Raw genomic sequence first — 19,254 nt, 5'->3', positions numbered from 1 at the left:
CCCCTCCCAAAGCTTCCTGTGAAAGCATTTCTCATCCCTGGATAGATCCAGATCAGCAGGACAGAGGCACAGACCCCTGTGTCCCTTTCTGAGCCTCTCAAAGATCCACATCCAGCTCAACATCTCCCATTTGCCCTTCACTAAACCACCCCTGCTCTTATTTCCCTGTACTCCCTGAATTCACAGCCCACACCTGATCCAAGACATCCCAGAAGGGAGGATTTGCCCTGCCTGCAGCTCCAGGATCATTTCCAAGGGAATATTTAGCCATGGACACAAGTGGCATCATAAATAACTTAGTCACTTGTTCTTGTCGAAAGCACGTCAGAAAATGTACAAAACTTGTTAATTAATTGTTTCTGTTGATTTAGTCACTGAACCCTTCAGTATCCAGTGATTACTATGGATTTGCATCACTTCCCCACACTGAAGCAGCTGCCACAGTGTGGTGGCACCATAAGCCTGGGGACAAGAAGTCCCCAAGTTCCTGAAGAGGTGACAGGCAGGACACCGGGCCAGGCAGAAGCAGCTTCCTTAGCCAGGAACAATCTCAGAAATAACTAAAATTAAAATATTTTGGAAGAAATGTGGTTTTTTCAGAGCAGAAACTCACAGAAGTGAGCACTGTCACAGCTGGAGAGTGACACCCTGTTCTTCCAGACAACAGCAAGCCCTGGCTGCTGCTACCGAAACCATCGCAGGTCTTGGATGTCTCCTCCTGCATCACTGAACATCCATTTTTTATCATGTTTAAACATTTTCCAGCCCTAGGTCCATCTCCAATGTCAGCAGGGCAAGGATGGGCTGGCCTCTCTCCCTGACATCCATCAGGGAAGGAGATGTGGAAGCCAATGGCCTTGGAGAGCTCCCAGAGGCTCCCATCCCTGAGGATAACATCATCCCTGGTGTACCCAGCACCACTCCCAGGGGTTCACCCCAGTGAATCTGGCCCAGGATTTCTTTATTTTATGTTTTTTACCAGGAGCTTCTTTTTTTTTCTGGAAGTCTCCCAGCAGCAGGGAACACATGTCCTGCCCCAGGCTTCCTCCTCCCAGAAATCAGTGGGAGATGTGCAAAGGACACAAGGACACTCCTGACAGCTCTCTCCTTGCTCACTAACCCTGTGAACAAGGAGGGGGATGACAAGGGCCCTCAGTCCCAGGGAGGGGGAGCAGAGGGAGAGGGAGGCAGGGAAGGGACAGGCTGTGATGGCCCTGTCCCTGTCACACCCACAGCTGTGCAGGATCACAGGGGAACAGCAAAACCCAGCAGCAGCAGCAGAACAACAGAGGGGGTGGTGTGCTTGGACATGGGCAACCCATCCCAAACTGCTGCTGTGCCACCCAGAGCAGCTCAGAGAGAGTCCCTGAACCTCCCTTCTCCCAAATCCAGCAGCTGATGTGTCCCTAGCCTTGGGATCAGGGCTCAGCACATCCCTGCAGGCCCCAAGCTCGGCTCATCCCAGGCTGAGCTGCAGTGCGGACACAGAGATGGAGACACGTCCTGATGGGCACTGAAAGCCTCCTGAGCTGCCAGGGCTCAGCTTACCCCGGGTAAGAGGATCTAGGGGTGTCAGTTATCCACCCTACTCCGATTCCCAAAGGTCAGGACATGCCAAAGGCACAGCAGAGACATGCAGGACTTGGGAGTCTCCCAGCCCCCTGCTCTGCTCAGAGCCTCAGGCTCGGGGAGGATGGCAGAAGGGCAGCACTAGCCCAAAAAAGGCATCCAACTGAGATCTCTTTTGCCTTTGGATTTCTATCCTGCTCCCTCAGAACCCACAGCCAGGGAAAGCCTCCAAGTCCATAAAGTCCAAACTGTGCCTGATCCCCACCTTGTTCCCAGCCCAGAGCACTGAGTGCCCCATCCAGGCCTTCCTTGGGCACCTCCAGATGGGGACTCCAAACCTCCCTGGGCAGCCCCTTCCAATGCCTGACCGCCCTCCCAATGAAGAAATGTTCCCAAAATCCACCCTGAACCTCCCCTGGCCCAGCCTGAGGCCGTTCCCTCTCCTCCTGTCCCTGTTCCCTGGGAGCAGAGCCCGACCCCCCCGGCTGTCCCCTCCTGGCAGGGAGTTGTGCAGAGCCACAAGGTCCCCCCTGAGCCTCCTTTTCTCCAGGCTGAGCCCCTTTCCAGCTCCCTCAGCCTCTCCTGGGGCTGCAGCCCCTTCCCCAGCTCTGTTCCCTTCCCTGGACACGCTCCAGCCCCTCCAGGTCTCTCCTGTCAGGAGGGTCCCAGAGCTGCCCCAGCACTGGAGGTGCCCCAGCAGGGCCAGCACAGGGGACAGGCACTGCCCTGCTCCTGCTGCCACCCCAGGGCTGGCACAGCCCAGGTACCTTTGCCCTCTGGGCCACCTGGGCTCATGTCAGTCACTGTCACCAGCATCCCAAGGGCTTTTCCCAGCAGCAGCTTTCCAGCCTCTCTGTCCCCAGGTCACCTCCCCTGCAAGGACAGGTGATTTCAAGGGTGTCACAGGATAACAGACCTGTCACCAAGGCCAGGGCACTGTCACATGTCCCAGCTTACAGCACAAAGTCCCAGTTCCACTGCCTGTGGTGAGCCATGGACCATCCCCCACAGGCCCCATGCCTGGCACCCACCTCCTTTACAGTCAGGACAACCCCAAGGCCCCTCCTGGGCAGGCTCAGTTCCTGCTGTGGGACAACACATAAACCCAGGTTTGATCCCTGCAGGAAGCAGCAGCACAGCAGCACTGGCTCCACTGACAGCTGCTCCAGCAGCAGGACACAGAGCAGGCAGGGCTGAGGCTGGGCCATGCTCCACTCCCTGCACAGCAGGTCCTGTCAAAGATTTACTGCCAAAAGCTCCTCAGAACAACCAGTCCATCCCTGGAACGTCTCAGCAGGTCAGCACAGAGAGGGAGAAGGGCACTCCATGCTGCACAATCTCCCCAGGAAATGCTGTGCTCGCTGTCAGTGCAGACAGATCAGGAAAAAAGGAAAAGAAAGAAATAAATCCATTCCTGCTGCAGCCAGGGTCTCTATTTGCAGAGCCCTTTGATGGAGCTGGGAGTTCATCTCCCTTCCAATCCGATAAGAGCATTCCTGGTCTCTAATTAACACCATCAGGTTGTCAAGATGGCCACTTCCTCCCTAATTACTGTGCTTTGTAATTAAGATACAGCTAATAAACTCCTGTTATTAGTGATTGCTGCTGATCAGCTCTGAGGTGCAGAGAGCTCCTGCCTTGTGCCTGCACCGGGAGCTCCAAGGCCGTGCATCCATGTCACGGAATCCCAGGATTATTTGGGTTGGAAAAGCCCTTTAAGGTCATCCAGTACAACCATTAACTCCCAACACCTCCAGGCTCAACCCTAAACCATGTCCCTGAACCCTTCTCATGGCACCTGCACATCCTTGGGATGCATCCTCTCCCAGCCAAGCCACGTGCCCTCCTGGGCAGGAATCCATCTTCACAATTGCTAAAATTGAGAGGGAACAGGGCAGAGAGGGCATCATTCAGAAAGAAAATGAACATGCCCTGCCCTCAGCACATGATCTGCTGCTGTGCTGAGCCTTGAGGGCTCCCTGCTGTGAAGGAAGGGCTTGGCCAGCTCTGGGCATTATGAATTCCCTGATGGCCCCACAGACACTTGCTGCCCTATGAGCTCATCCCAGTGAGAATCATGGAATAGAATCATGGAATAGAATCATGGAATACTTTGAGCTGATCCACAGGGATCATGGATTCAGCCCCTGTCCCTGCCCAGACCCCCCAACAATCCCACCCTGCCCATCCCTGGCAGCGCTGTCCAAACGCTCCTGGAGCTCTGGCAGCCTCGGGGCCGTGCCCATTCCCTGGGGAGCCTGGGCAGTGCCAGCAGCCTCTGGGGGAGGGAAGAACCTTCCCCTGAGCTCCAGCCTGAGCCTGCCCTGGCCCAGCCCACAGACACCTCCACATCCACCTCCCCCAGCCCTGGGTGTCAAGGGCAGTCGCAGGGCGAGGGTTTCCTTCCACTTCTGACCCGGACATCCCAGCTCACACTGAGCTCCCTGAGCTCCCACCTCTTGAAGCGAGAGGATTCCACAACATGAAACATCTCCAAATATCTCCACGGACATTCCTACGTTGTTATTTCACCTGGAAAAACCATCCACAGCAAAGGAAACCAGGCAGGGCCCCATGTCAGTGCACCCTGTGTGACCCATGACTCAGCCATGGCTTTATTTTAAACGAGGTGAATCCACCAGCCCTGATTACAGATTTTAAGTCCTTTTCACAAATAAATCAGCAGCCACAAATGCTAAAGCTGCAACAAAACATCTCCAGTTCCCCAGCAGATCCAGCCAGGCACAGCCCCAGCCCAAACTCCAGACTCTTAACCCAGGAGCTGAACAACAACCAGGATGTCATCGATGGATTCAGCACCTCCCCATGCCAAAACTCTCAGGAAAGAGCTCCCCACCTCAAGAAATTTCTGAACAAATCTGTAGAAAGGCTGAACCAACATATCTGCTTTGGGAGCAGGATACAGCCTGTCCATGTGATTGGTCCAGCTGGAAATTTAATCTAGCTCATTCCTGAGCAGACTTTAAACACTCATTTAAATGGTTCCTAGCTGGGCCATGAAATAAATACACTCTGCACGTCTGTAGGGAGAGAAATGCATTTTTCCATCTATTTTATGGTCCTCTCTGTGTGCTGAAGCTGTGGGCCAGGTGCAGCCCAGGATCTGACATTCCTTTGAGGATAATTGTCTATGTCACCATCAAATATTAATGACTAGATTGCATTTAGGCATGGTAAGAAACCCAGCACCAAACACACAGCATGGAGATGGAGAGGGAAATTCCTGATGGAAACGCCCTCTGAAAGTAGGAACACTGCTGCTTCTACCAGCAGAGCTTTGAGATCCTCACAATTAACTCATGATAAGCTAATTATCTTTATCTGTAAGCTACCCACAGACCTCTCTGTGCACAGCAAGTGAAGTGTCTGCATTCCTCTTTCTCTAAAGACTTCAGCACCACAGTCCTTCCTCCTTAATTTGGCCATGAACCCAAAACCCAAGATCCTGTCAGCTCTGACTGAGCCAGATCAGCCCCTTAACACACAAAGAACAAAACCTCTCCTTAAATCCATCTTCACCTTCCTTTGTCTCTGTATAATCAAAAGAGCACTGGCACAATTTGGACACTGGAAGTGTCCCAGGCCAGGCTGGATGGGGCTTGGAGCACCCTGGGATAGTGGAAGGTGTCCCTGCCCAAGGCAGAGGTGGCACTGGAGGAGCTTTAAAGACTCTTCCAACCCAATCATTGTGGAATATCAAATCATTCTACTCAAAGATTCAATAATTGGTTTTATCTTACAAGCAAAAAAGAACTCCTAAAGCCACCCAAAGCCTCCAGGCTGAGCTCTTCTGTTCCCAAGGAATCTCCTGCAGAGCAGAGCCAGGCCCAGCTTTTCCCTGGGCTGCTCATTAAAAATCATCAGCATTTTAAACATGCTTCAGACAGCTCCTTTCAAGGAGATAAGTGAATTTTAAGGACAAAAATCTTGGTAGGGAAAAAAAAAATCACAGCATGAAGATTTCCAAATGAAAAGCAAAGCCTCCTTGGGACGTATTTTCCCATCCAAAATATTGCATTTCCAATGGGGAATGTGCTTACCAGAGCGACACTCTTTGCACATCACAGTTTTTACAGTAAATTGGTTTTAAAAGCCAACATTTTCCCAGCTTTGGGGTTCAGTTTGCTGCTAAAACATAACAAATATTTGCTTGTCATGTCCCAGGGCCAAAGCCTCTATGTTTGTCAAATTTGTTCCACATGTGTGAAAGGGATGTTCCCCCACCAGACAGGGTATTCCATGTCACTGCAAAGCCTTCCAAAAATACCACCATAAAACGGGGGAAATGTGCTTTGGGGATAGAAAGAGACCAGGCCAGCCATGGAAATACCTCAATCTCACCTCAGACCCCCTTGGAAACATGTCCCCAGGTTCTTCCCTGCAGTTCCCAAGCCCACTCCTCATTTCTCCAAGATTCACCACTCACCTTCCCCTGAATTTTCACACAAGGCTGGTTTCAGCTTTTGATGAGAATAATTCTGGTTTAGGGCATTTTATTCTCCACTGAAGTCTCGTTATGTAAAGCTCTGTGCAGAACTCCAGGAACACGCATGTCCTTACGTCACCCAGCTGGAAAAACAGCTCCAGAAGGAAAGCAAAGGGAAGGGGGCAATATGGATTTGATAAAAAAGATTTTCTTTTTTTTGGTCATCTGAAGCCAGCTGTAAATCCTCAATTGCTTGAATTTTGATTTGACCTATTTGCATTCCTCCTTTCCTCACCCTCTTCTGGGGGAAAGAAATTGTATTTAGATAAAATAATTTATTGTGAAGTGACACTTGAGAGCAGGACAGGACCACAGGACGGAGCGGAATGACATGGACCATGGGATCATGGAATGGGTTGGGAGGAAGGGACATTAAACTCATCCAGTGCCACCCCTGCCAGGGCAGGGACACCTTCCACTGTCCCAGGCTGCTCCAAGCCCCAATGTCCAACCTGGCCTTGGACACTTGCAGGGATCCAGGGGCAGCCACAGCTTCTCTGGGCACCCTGTGCCAGGGCCTGCCCACCCTCCCAGGAAACAATTCCTTCCCAATATCCCATCCATCCCTGCCCTCTGGCAGTGGGAAGCCATTCCCTGTGTCCTGTCATTATTCCAAAATACATCAAAGAAGCAACATTTGGATTTCACCACGGCAAGGCCTAGGTGTGAATCATCAGGTATTCCCAGGTCCCTGTAGGCAGACCCTTGGAACACAGCTGGGACAGAAATCAAACATGAGATAGGACAAGCTGCCAATGCCCAGGATCAGGGAAGCTGTCTCTGGTCTGCAAGGAAAGCAAAGAACATCCTGCAAATCCTCATTTCTCACCATCAGCCTCCACTGTGAGACACTGGATTTTGCTCAGCCCCTCCACTGGTGAACCACTGAATGGGTTGGGTTGGGAATGACCATCCAGTGCCAGCCCTGCCATGGGCAGGGACACCTCCCACCATCCCAAGGTGCTCCAAGCCCCATCCAGCCTGGCCTGGAACACTTCCATGAATTGCTGTGCTACCACGAAGCAACACAAAAGTTGAACTGAAAGCCAGGACCAACCCCCAGCCTTTTCCTGCTTCATCCTACTCAGAAAAAAAAATCCAAATTGGGGATTTCTGCCCCAAACCAGTGCAGATTTGGGTAGAGTATCCTTTATCCCATAAAGGACAGTGCTCCTGCTCACTCAGCACTGAGCTCTACTGGGAAACACCTGGAATAACACAGAGGGCAGTAACAGACAGGATATTTTAGTGTACACCTTAAATCACAGCTCAGTGCTCCTGGAGAACATCTGTGCCTCTCACCAGGGCGTGGGCAGGGAGCAGCACAGGACAACAACAATGCTCTCATTTCATCTCAACTCCACAGGAATTTGGCTTAGAACTAAAAAAATACATCCTGCCACCAACACAGGGACTGATTTACCCATGACAAACAGACCAATACCCTGTGCAATTAAAGGTGCCCGAAAAGAACAAATTATCAGCAAATTTAGGGTTTTTTTGTATTAAAACCGAGTCAATCTGAGTCAATCTGGATTTTTTAAACACCTGATAAAGCAGAAACCCCACACTTTGTCCATCTCCAACCAAACCCAGCAGGGATTTAGCACAGTGATGCCTGCAGGGCAGATTGCACATTCCTAATATTCCTGGTGGGGTGAACCAGCCCCTCCCCAGCCCGGGCAGACATCCCAGCAGAGGAGCCCCAAGGGAAGCCCAGGGATGCACGGGGAAGGCCGGGGAGGCCACTGACCCTTGTGGAATTTATTCAGACAGCCGGCGTTGCAGAAGGAGCGGAGGGATCCTGTCTCCCAGCAGCCCCTACCCTTCATCCCCACCGCGGGACCGCTCGGCCGAGCCTGCTCCTACATGGCTGCCAGCTTTGGGACGGAGGAGAACCCACGGGAATGAAGAGAGAGCGGCCCAGGGAACGTCCTTATTGCAGTGCCACACTTGCCATCATCCATCCCCGGCACATGCCGGCAGCAGGGCACTACGGCTCCATCATCAAAGCAGCCTCATACCAGCATGCACCACGGAGCAGCCCTTAACTCCATCCCTGCCGGAAAAGCCCCCGCTCCTGCCCCAAAGTAGGGCATGGAGAACGGCACCTGCAGCCCAGCCCGGCACGCTGGGCTCCGTGACACTGCTCCTGGATACCCAGCCCCAAACCCACAGGGATGCTGGGCTTTTGGGGAGGGAGGGGGAGATTTGGAAGCTTGTCCCTTTAAATGCTGCTGGAGGTTATTTTTAGGACATTGGCTTAAAATAAAGATCAGAATTCCTTTTTTTCTTTTTTTTTTTTTAATCAGAAAGTCCGTTATCCATTTTAGTCACTCGGCCACATTTTACATCCCAACAGCTCCAACAGTAACAAATGCCCAGAGGCTCCTCCAGCCCTGTCCTCCCTCACATCCATTTTCTCACCCCTCCATTCCAAAACCATTGGATTTTCCCAGCTTTAATTTTCCCGGTCTCGAGGGAATGAGTAATTCCGGAGGAAAAATGCGGCATAAATCCCAATTCAGAGCCCGGGAGCCGCAGCCGGGAGCCGCTGTGTGTGAGCATGGAGCACGAATTGGGAATCTCCAGGACCCACATGGATTAAGAGTTTGCATTTGATCTTTCTTTTTTCCCACTCCAGATGGATTACAAGGATCTTACAGCAAGAAGGAAATGTTTGTATTCCAGCTTTTAACTTGTAACCACTTTCTGTGGACACATCTGAATACAGAGGCAGGGAGCGTGCAAGAATTCTGTGTGGAAAAAGGAGAAATTCAGCCAGATCACACTATCTTTACTCTCTGCATTCAAGCCAGGGAAACTAATGCTGGCAGTGCACATACACACAATGATTTTATAAAATTATTGGCACATTTACTGATGCTTGGGGTAAGCATCAGCAGTTCTTAAGGGGAAAATTACCAACACAAGAAATTGGATTTTTAATTGGAGAGGAGAGGCAAGTCTTGATGGGACTGAGCTCAAAATAAGCATTTCCCACTCTGATATCAGATCTGAGGACAAGTTGGAGGCAGGATCTGGGTTTTGACACTGAGACCAGAGCTGATACCTATACAGGGCAATGCATACACAGACACACACACATATTTATATTCTGTATTATATTCTCATTCCCAAGCCCTGATCAGCAGGGATGGAGGTCACACAACTCAGCTCCACTCCTGCTGCAGGAAACCAAGGCATGATCATGGAAAAAAACTCTAGGATCCTCTCCCTAAGGATCACATTCCCAAACTGACACAGCTCTGCATCTTTTCTGCCAGCTGACCTCAGCCTCCTCCTGCCAGTATTTAAGTCATGCCCCCAATCACTCATCTGAACATGTGGAAATCAGTCCTGAAGTTCCCTATCTATCAACAGATTGCAGGTTTATCCCTGAATTTAGCTTGTTCTGCAGCAAATCAGGGGTTACCTGCATCCCAGGAAACAGCAGGAGGTGCCTGGGAAAGGCTCCCTGCCCTGTTGCTCTGTGTCAGGATGAGCTTTCTCATTTCTTTCCAAGGGAAATGCTGGAATCATGATATTACTTCTTGCTGAGCAACTGAAATTCAGCAGGTGACTCAGATGGCAACAGGAGTAAGGGTGTGGAACAGCCAGAGCTGGATGAGGGGCCAGGGAAAGGCTGGGACAAACATAGGGAATGAGGGGAACCAGGAGGAGACAATCCATCTCCTCATGGCACACACAGCATCCCACAACACACTCCCAGACCATGGATATCCCAGCAACACCAGGCCATTCACCTTCCAGAAACTGTACCAAATTAAAAAAGCCATTTAAAAATGCAACTGCTACCTTCCAAATATTTTGCCTGGAAGAAAACAAGGCAGGTAGGTCAGAGGATGGCTGCAGTTTGAGTTTGGTCTGACTTCTTCTCCAAGTTTGATGAAATTCCAAAACAAACTGGAGAACTTCAAGAATTCTGTTTTCCCATTTCCAAGTGCTCCCAACAGTACCAGCTGCAGTCACTGCACTCTTCATCCTGGCATCTCCTTTATCATTATCTAGTTCATCTTGAAAGCCTCCATAATCCCTAATTTTCTAGTATCTTTACAGCTCTGCCTCACATCTACCTCCCAAATCACCTGACAAAAACATCAGGTCATTGTTACAAAGCCCTGCCAGGACCAGTGGGACCAAACCACCTGAATTTCCAGCTCATCCATTAAAATCGATTGGAAATGCTTTATTTGGAGCAGTTACAATAACTTCTCCCTGTTTCAGAGGTTTTCTGCACCAGGAAGAATCATGGACTGTGTTGGTGGGAAGAGACCTTAAATCCCATCTCATTCCAGCCCCATGGGACTGCTCCAAGCCCCATCCAGGCTGAGCATGGGGCAGGGTGGGAAGAAGGGCTGCCCCACTGGAGGACTCCTCACATATGAAAACACCCATCACTTTATCCATTCATAATCAACTCAAGTGTCTCACCAGCTCCAGGGGCTCTCCCAAACACTCCCACACCCACTGAACAACCCAAAGGAGCCCAGCCCACATGCTGCACCCAGAAAGCTCAGCCCCCCTGCTGCCTCCCCAGGCTGGATTCAGAGAATTACATACTGCGTCTCCCACAGCACCTCTTCTTCATCCAGTGCTCCAGAGAGGGGACAGGGACAGGGCTGGCAGGGTGTGGGATCAGCTTTCCCCCAGGATGTTCTCCACAGGCTCCATATTCTCATTTCTTCCCTTCCCCTTTCCACAGCTCTCATTCCCCATGCTCAGGGCTGGGGAGTGCCTCCTCCTCCTCTTCCTCCTCCTCCTCCCTCTCCCTCTCTTCCACCTCACTCACAGCAGCTGTGCTGCCCCAGCACACAGAAAACGGGCTCAGAAAAAACAGAAACTTGGGAAATGTCACTTTTTACAAGTTTCCAATGGAAAAACCCAAAGCTAGCCCCTTTTTGGGGTCTCTTCTGGAGCACCCCACAGCATAGCTGCACATCAGGGGCAACACAGACATTCGTTGCCCAATTTCAAGTCCTTGCTTCAAATCTTATGGTGATAAAACCACCTGAAAATAATTCTGGGGACTTATAACTCATATACACTAAATATGAGATATTAAATATAGTAATTTACTGTACAGAACCTAATATTGCATTGAAATACTCTTTCCAATATTGCCTTGAAATATTCTTTCCAGAAATGCCCAAATATTCCAAAATAAAACAGCTGTGCTGATTCCAGGTGTTCCTGCTTTGGGATTGTTGTGTTTTGTAGGCAGAGTTATTCCCAACCCTCAAATTATTTCCCTGCTCCACTGCAGAGATTGTCTCTGCCCCCTGCAGACACAAAGGAGAAGTGGCACTTCCTTCTGCAAAAACCTTCACTGCATTGGAAAACATCAGCATACCTTCATCCTCTGCTGCTCTTGGGGCTTTTAACACAATTTGATTCTTTTAAGTGCTTTCTAGAGGGGTGGGTGTCCCTCAACTCTCCAAATTCCTGTTGTCTATTTCAAGTATGATGCCCAAAACCACCCCACATAAATTCACACTCACAGGAATCAAATGAATGTGTCTTAAATATCACAGAATCATGGAATGGTTTGGGTGGGAAGGCACCTTAAAAACCATCCAGTGCCACCCCTGCACTTTAAACCTTCTCTAGGAGAGGAGGTAACAACGGATCTTCTCTCCTGGCTCTGTGTGAATCAAAGAAAGAATTAGCTAAAAGCAAAAAAAAAAGCCTACCAGTTATACTGGGGGAATTTTCCTTCCTGCCTGAGAAGAACTCCAGCCCCTGGATATCACCAGGAAACACCACTGCAGGTCCTGAGCAGTTTTAGCCAGGCTGCAGATCTCAACCCAGGAATGCCCAGAATTCAACGTGGTCCAAGGTCAACCACAAAGGTTGTCTCCAGAGGAACAGCTCCCTGAAGGCTCTTCAACAGCTCTGCCCAACAACTGGATGTTTTTAACAGTTTGCTCCTGACTGCATTTATTTCATTCCTTTCAAAAATGCTGCTGGAGTGCAAGAAACTCCCACCTGCCCCATCCTGGTGACACTGAATCCCATGGTGGGTTTGTGTGCTATGAAAATCTTGGATTCTTCAGTTGCACAATTCACCCTAAAGAAGAAAACTAGAGGAATTATCAAAATATCCTTGTTTTAGTGTAAACAGGCAGTTGGAAGAGCTCATACATGAGTTTTCCATCACACTCCAACATTCTGCTTGGTTCATCCAGCAGCTCCGTCCTGTAGCCAGGGACTGGAGAGCAGAAGCAGAACCTGGAGGGAATTTGAGGTTTTTTCACTCCTTTCCTTGTTCAAAGCCAGACACTCACCCTCCAGTACATTTCTTCTGCACAGCTTACTGACAAGATGCCAAGGGAGGAGAAGGGAGAAGAGCAGGAAAATGCTCCTCTGGGTCTGGCTCCCCAGAACAGGGAGAGAAGGGAGGAGCCACCTGAGCTGCCCTAAAACGACAGAGCTACAGCAGGAGGAGACAAGTGGCTAAACTGGGAATTCCAGAGCCAGTTACACAGAGACAGAGATCCAGGGAGTTCCATCATTCCCTGCAGTCTGCAGCAAAAATCCAGGCAGGAGCCCTCTGTGTGCTCCCCACACAGCAGCCAGGTAACTGAGTGCCCTGGGATGGCAGCACTGCCTGCTGCACTCACTCTCCATGGCAATGAGCTGTGCTCCTCCACCAGGGAATCCTGCCAGCACCAAGCACACCCTGCACCATTTCTGGGAAGAGGGAACAGCAGTGCTGGCTGTGCTCAAGGGCTCTGAACCTGGCAGCACTGGGAGCACCAACCCCCTCACCACTACACATCCCAGGACCACTGAGGCTGGAAATGCCCTCCCAGGCCATCAGGTCCAGGGTGTGCCCAATGTCCATCTTGTCCCCAGCCCAGAGCACAGAGTGCCACATCCAGTCATTGCTTGGACTCTCCAGGGACGGGGATTGCAAACCTCCCTAGGCAAACTCTTCCAGCACTTTCCATGAAGGAAATTTTTCCTGATGTCTAACCTGAACTTCCTCTTCATAAACCAACCTCCATGGTTGGAAAACCTACACCTGCAGCACCCAGGACCCTGTTTATAAAAGATTAACAGCTTTTGTACCCCTCCATCCTCTCCCTTACATCATCAGATCCTTCTCACTGCTGCTTTCTGCATCCAAGGGTTCAGCCCTTCCTCAGTCAGGAGCTGAGGGATAACCCAGTGCGCCACTGTCACCACTGTGCTCCTAAATCCAACACCCACCACACTCCTCAGTGAGGCTCTGGCAGCAGTTTGAGCTCCTACCAGCACATTTCAGGGAAAATCCCAAATTGGGTGTTTATCATCTTGTCATGCTTTCAGTCCTCTTTGTTTTCCCTTTCCTTGCCGTGCTTTAACTGTAAATGAATACTTGAGTTCCTCATGAATGAGTTACTGCCAGAGGGAGAGCTGCTCCCTGAGGAGATTCATTTTAAATTGGAAACACTGCTTAGAGCTAAATTTTTAGTTGAAGCTACAAATCTAATAACTGAGGTCAAAACTCCCTGGTTATCCATCTTCAGGAGCAGCATCCCTGCCAACATGATGTTATTACAGTGCCACCAGAAGTCCTTTTCCATGGGAAAAGGCAGGCTCTGGTGCTGTGCCCATCCTTGGAGAAGTGGCTCTGCACTCCACACTAGGTTTGTGTTTCCCTGGGAGAAGCTGGAGTCAGATCCCTGCTCACACTTGTCCCAGGACATGGTTCCTGCAGGAGAGGCTGCTGAGCCCACCCAGAGCACCAAATGTCCTCAGCCCAGCAGGGCCAGGACTCCCAGCAGACCTCCCAGCAGAAGCAGCATTCCATGAATCCCATCCCACCCCGCACCAATGGAGCCAATGGAGAAGGCTCCAAGTTATTACACAAGAGAGATTTTCCTCAAATAAAATAAAAAGCTAAGCAGTAGAGAAGTGGCATTATATCCTCTGCAAACTGATCTTCACTCCCTAGAGTGACAATTTTAGATTAAAGACTCCTAAAACTCCACAAGGATTCTAAATCACCCAGGTGGATTGGGGGAAATGGCCCAAAGGAGCCTCTGCTGGCATCAGATTCCAGCACTGGGAGGAGCCGAGGCGAGGCGCTGCAGGAGCACAGGAGGTGACAAAGCTGAATTGAATAGACACGCACAGGCATCACCAGATGCCAGCACAGCCCAGCTGGATGAGCCACTGCCAGCCTGGAGTGTCGGTGCAGGGGGAATTTGGGGGTCCCCACACACTGTGAGCAGCCTTAGGGCTCTGTCTGGGGCTGGGAAAGGGGCTGGAATGCAGGGAGAGGAGTGGCTCTTCCCCAGGGGGAAGGCAACTCTCCTGCCCTACTGGAGTGTCCAACAAGGTCTGGCTGGCAAATCCCTGTTTTCCAAGACATCCATTAAAGGCCAGTTGCAAAATCAAGCACAGGCAGCAAATAATCTCGGCATCTCCAAGGCCAGGCCTGGCTTTGGACAAAGGCTTAGACAGGGATTACATAAGAGCTGGGAAAGCTCCACAGGCAGCCAGGAATCCATGGAAGCAGCGCACCAGAAGAGGGCAACCTGCTCCTGCTGCATGGCCTGGGATGGGAGCAGGGAGCTACAACATGGCTGGAGAGGGCCCAGCAGGAAAGGGACCTGGAGATGCTGGTGACAATGACTGGACATGAGCCCAGGTGTGCCCAGGTGGCCCAGAGGGCAAAGGTACCTGGGCTGTGCCAGCCCTGGGGTGGCAGCAGGAGCAGGGCAGTGCCCGTCCCCTGTGCTGGCCCTGCTGGGGCACCTCCAGTGCTGGGGCAGCTCTGGGACCCTCCTGACAGGAGAGACCTGGAGGGGCTGGAGCGTGTCCAGGGAAGGGAACAGAGCTGGGGAAGGGGCTGGAGCCCCAGGAGAGGCTGAGGGAGCTGGAAAGGGGCTCAGCCTGGAGAAAAGGAGCCTCAGGGGGGACCTTGTGGCTCTGCACAACTCCCTGCCAGGAGGGGACAGCCGGGGGGGTCGGGCTCCGCTCCCAGGGAACAGGGACAGGAGGAGAGGGAACGGCCTCAGGTTGGGCCAGGGGAGGCTCAGGGTTGATATTAGGGAACATTTCTTCCTGGAAAGGATTGTCCAGCCCAGGCACAGCTGCCCAAGACAGTGCTGGAGTTTCCATCCCTAGAAGGGTTTAACAGTTGTGTGGTTGCAGCGCTTCGGGACATGGGGCAGTGGTGGCCTTGGCAAGGCTGGGGAAGGGAGGGATTTGGGTGATCTTTGAGGGCTCTCCCAACCTAAACAATTCTGTGATTCTGTAACCGCTGTATGCTCAGATATCTCATGTACCTTGTCCAGAGGGATGTCAGAAATCCCATGGGGATGGAAGCTCTGCAGGTGCTCTGTTCCCTCAAGGTGTGAGTCCCAGCAATTCCCTGATACCTGTGTAACAAATGAACATCCAAACCAAATTCCTTTATGTTCAGGGAGAATCCTGAGGAACTCCCTGTGCCCAGCCAGAGTTGCACAGAGCTGTTGTAGCCCACCCCCAATCCAAAACCCATTTTCCCTTCTGTGGCCAGGAGCAGGAGCTGTTGGGCTTCATTAGACACAAATATCACAAGGTTTCCTGCCAGTCCCTCATTCCTCAGCGTCCAAGAGCTCTGCACCTCCCCCTCTGCCCCAGCCCAACCCTCCAGACCCACCGAAGGATCAGTTTCCACTCAGTGACTCATTTCTAATTAGCAAGGACTTATTGTTTCCAGAGTTCAAACTTGATTTACCTCCAACAGCCTTTTTCTGTGCCAGGTAAAGAAAAAACCCGTGGGAATTGTGAATGACTGACAATAATAGTGAGATACTGAACTGATTCCCTGAGCTGGGAATCTCCCCCTTGGTGCTCCCAATTGTATGAAAATCCTTGTTGTGCTGCTAAACGTGGCATTAAAAACTACTTACAGGTTAAATCAGCCTTAAAAATCAGTAACCAGAGTCTATTCCCAGCACTGAGAGAGTTCAGGGCACAAGAGCCAGGGTGAGCAAGGACCCAGCTTTGTCCCCTTCCTGCAACCCCTTCTCCATGAGGACACCACACCCCCTCCCCATACCGGGAACCCCTGTGCTGGAATTGTTCATCCCATGGCAGGGACACCTTCCACTGTCCCAGGCTGCTCCAAGCCCCAATGTCCAGCCTGGCCTTGGACACTGCCAGGGATCCAGGGACAGCCACAGCTTCTCTGGGCACCCTGTGCCAGGGCCTGCCCACCCTCCCAGGGAACAATTCCTTCCCAATATCCCATCCAGCCCTGCCTTGTGGCAGTGGGAAGCCATTCCCTGTGTCCTGTCCCTCCATCCCTTTTCCCAAGACCCTCTCCATCTTTCTTGCAGGCTACCTTCAGGTACTCTCATCCTTTGGTTTCTCCCAGTGGATAAAGTTTTGCTTTATCTGTGATTCCAGCCCCTTTCCCTCTGTCATTCTTCCAGAAACCTGTGAATCTTAGTGTGGGGGTAAGGTTCTCCAGCATATAAATACGATGGATGCTCCCATTTTAGACAGCACTAGAAGTGCTTGAAAGTTTGATATTATTTTTAGCACAAATATTTTTGAAAGTCTTCCTGATCTAAACCTGGTGTGTCACTGGTACTTAGGGAAACCACATTTTTTGCCTGTTGTGAAAAATAACAAGTTTGTAGTATATAAAAGTGCTTTCTTGCTCAAACACCAAAGCCTTGTCACCAAGGGTGAGTCTCTCCTGGTTCCCTGCCAGGCAAGCACTGTGTATTCCCTGGGATCTTAAAAATCCCCCTTCCTGCGTGGGTGCAGAAGTGGGAAGGATGGTCCTTGTTGTTCCTTCCCTGATGCACTTGCTAATATTGACTGGGTTTGTCATTTTGGGAACTTTTCATTCGAGTTGGGAAGAACTGAGCACAGAGGGTTCCTCCTTGCTGGGCACCAGCCAGGCACTGGGAATGGAAAAGCTCTGCCTGCTTGGGATAAAGGTGTCCCTGCTCATGGCAGGGGGTGGGACAACAGGAGCTTTAAGGTCCCTTCCAAACCATTCCATGATTCTATAACCCTGCAAAGGCTGCTCCAACCCCTTTGGCTGGAGGTCACAAAGCGCCACTTGCAATTCCCCAAGGGAAATAATTAGCCCTGAATTAAGGTGCAATGTGGGCACAGCTGCCCAGGGGTCACTGGTTTGGGCTTTGCAGGCTTGCCAAGTGACCTTGGGAAGTTCTTTTGTCAAAAAGATGTGTGGAAGGGAGGAGATCCTGTGGAAACAACAAAAAAAAAAGGCACTGAGAATGAGAGAAAGGCAACACTCAGTTATATTCACTCACAGCTGGAAAACATGGAAATCCTCTTACTTAGGCCACACACTCACAGTGTTTGTCCAGGGCATGGGGAAAAGGGCCATAAATAATGAAATGAGGGAACAAAACAGACTTAGAGAAACAGAGGAGGTGGGCATGGGAGAAACACAAACCAGTAACACAATCCATAGCATTTTTGGAAATAAGAATGGATTTGTGGTACCTACAAATACGGCACAGCAGAGACCATTCTGCCCTGGTATTTATCACTTTATCAATTTATAACCAGTTTTTCCCTGCTATTTATCAACTCCAGGAGTAGCACAATCTTCACCATAGGAATTTATCCCTCTCCTTCCCAGTTTTGCTGGAGAAGAATCTGCTCTCCAACTTGCCACACAGTGAACTGAGCCCTGTGTGTACAATAGGATACTTTAACCCCTGGGTTTTGGCCACCCTCCCAGCTCCCACAGGCACCAGGCAGGACAAAACAAGGACCCAGAAGGATTTCTCCTCCCAGTGTTCCTGCACCAAACTCCTTCTGCATCAGCTCAGCCAAAAAAAGGCCTTTTCCTTCACCCCAGCTGACCCAGGTGACCCTGGTGAGGAAAGAAGGGGCGCGGTGTTCAAGCAGATTTCAGAGAATCGTGGAATCACTCAGGTTGGAAAAGCCCTCTTGAGATTATCAAGTCCAGCTGTTCCCCAGCACTGCCAAGGCCACCCACGTACCCCAGTGCCACATCCACACAGCTGTTAAATCCCCCCAGGAATGGCAACTCCACCACCTGGGCAGCTTGTTCCTAAGCCTGACCCCCCTTTTCATGAAGGAATTTTCCCCAGTACCCAATCTAAACCTCCCCCAGCATCCTCGTGCTGCACCTCCCACCCCCTCCTCCAGCAGGAGCGTTTTCCTGAGCTCCAGCGTGGGCACAGAGCTCCTGCCCACCCCCTGCTCCACTCCTGCTGCGCCAGCCCCTCCCAGAGCCTCGCCCCCACCCCTCCTCTGCTCTCTCACATTCCTGTGTTTATTTCCAGAGGGTTATTGCTGCAGCCTCACCTGGAATGCTGAAACACAGGAGCCCAAAAAGCTCCATGGAGAAACTGCCACAGGGCCTGGCTCACCACATACAGCTGAATGCCAACCCTGCTAAGGGATTTCAGGAGACCTAAAACATTCCAAGAAGCTGCCAAGAGGGTGAAAGGACAGGGTGACTGCCCAGAGGATGGAGCACCAGGATTCCCTGGGCAGTGGCACAGGACAGGGGAGGCAGGGGGGACGTGCCTCTGCCCTTGGGCAGGGCTAAGAGTAGCACTGGACAGCAGCAGGAGCTGTGTCATCAATTCCCATCCCACTTCTGAATCCCAAAATGGTTGGGGTGGGAAGGGAACCTAAAGTTCATCCAGTTCCCCTGCCATGAGCAGAGACACCTTCCACTATCCCAGGTTGCTCCAAGCCCCATCCAGCCTGGCCTTGGACACTGCCAGGGATCCAGGGGCAGCCACAGCTTCTCTAGGCACCCTGTGCCAGGGCCTGCCCACCCTCCCAGGGAACAATTCCTTCCCAATATCCCATCCAGCCCTGCCCTCTGGCAGTGGGAAACCATCCCCTGTGTCCTGTCACAGAATCATGGAATAGTTTAGGTTGGAAAGGACCTTAAAGCTCATCTTGTTCCAAGCCCTGCCATGGGCAGGGACACCTTCCACTGGACCATGGACACCATCCAGTGCTGAGGAGCAGCCACAGCTCCTCCTCTCACGCCAGAGGATGAGGCAGGAGCAGCAGGAATGGCCTAAATACTGCTGGCTGCTCTGAGCTCCTGCTGGAATGTTTAATTCCTGCTGTTATGTAAGTACTGTTTTCTGGGTTCCTTTGCTGGGAGTGATTATCACGGATTACATCTGCAAAACAAC

At 51.1% G+C, this 19,254-nt stretch overlaps 1 protein-coding gene across 7 annotated transcripts in view; it reads right to left on the bottom strand.

Moving 5' to 3' along the window:
• The window catches only part of OSBP2 (oxysterol binding protein 2), a 92,331-nt gene that overhangs the window by 40,314 nt on the left and 32,763 nt on the right, over positions 1–19,254 (bottom strand). The window contains exon 1 of one of the 7 annotated variants that reach the window (XM_033075705.1): positions 7,830–8,066. The exons of 5 other annotated variants lie outside the window; for them this stretch is intronic. In XM_033075705.1, the coding sequence (XP_032931596.1) occupies positions 7,830–7,908 (79 nt within the window). In that variant the 5' untranslated portion in view covers positions 7,909–8,066. Of the gene's footprint in view, positions 1–7,829; positions 8,067–19,254 lie in introns of those variants that run through there. One more of the 7 variants, XM_033075706.1, reaches the window with a different exon arrangement.

The sequence above is a fragment of the Catharus ustulatus genome, chromosome 18 (assembly GCF_009819885.2).
Source record: "Catharus ustulatus isolate bCatUst1 chromosome 18, bCatUst1.pri.v2, whole genome shotgun sequence".
Lineage (NCBI taxonomy): Eukaryota > Metazoa > Chordata > Aves > Passeriformes > Turdidae > Catharus > Catharus ustulatus.
This window is presented reverse-complemented; position numbering and strand designations above follow the sequence as displayed.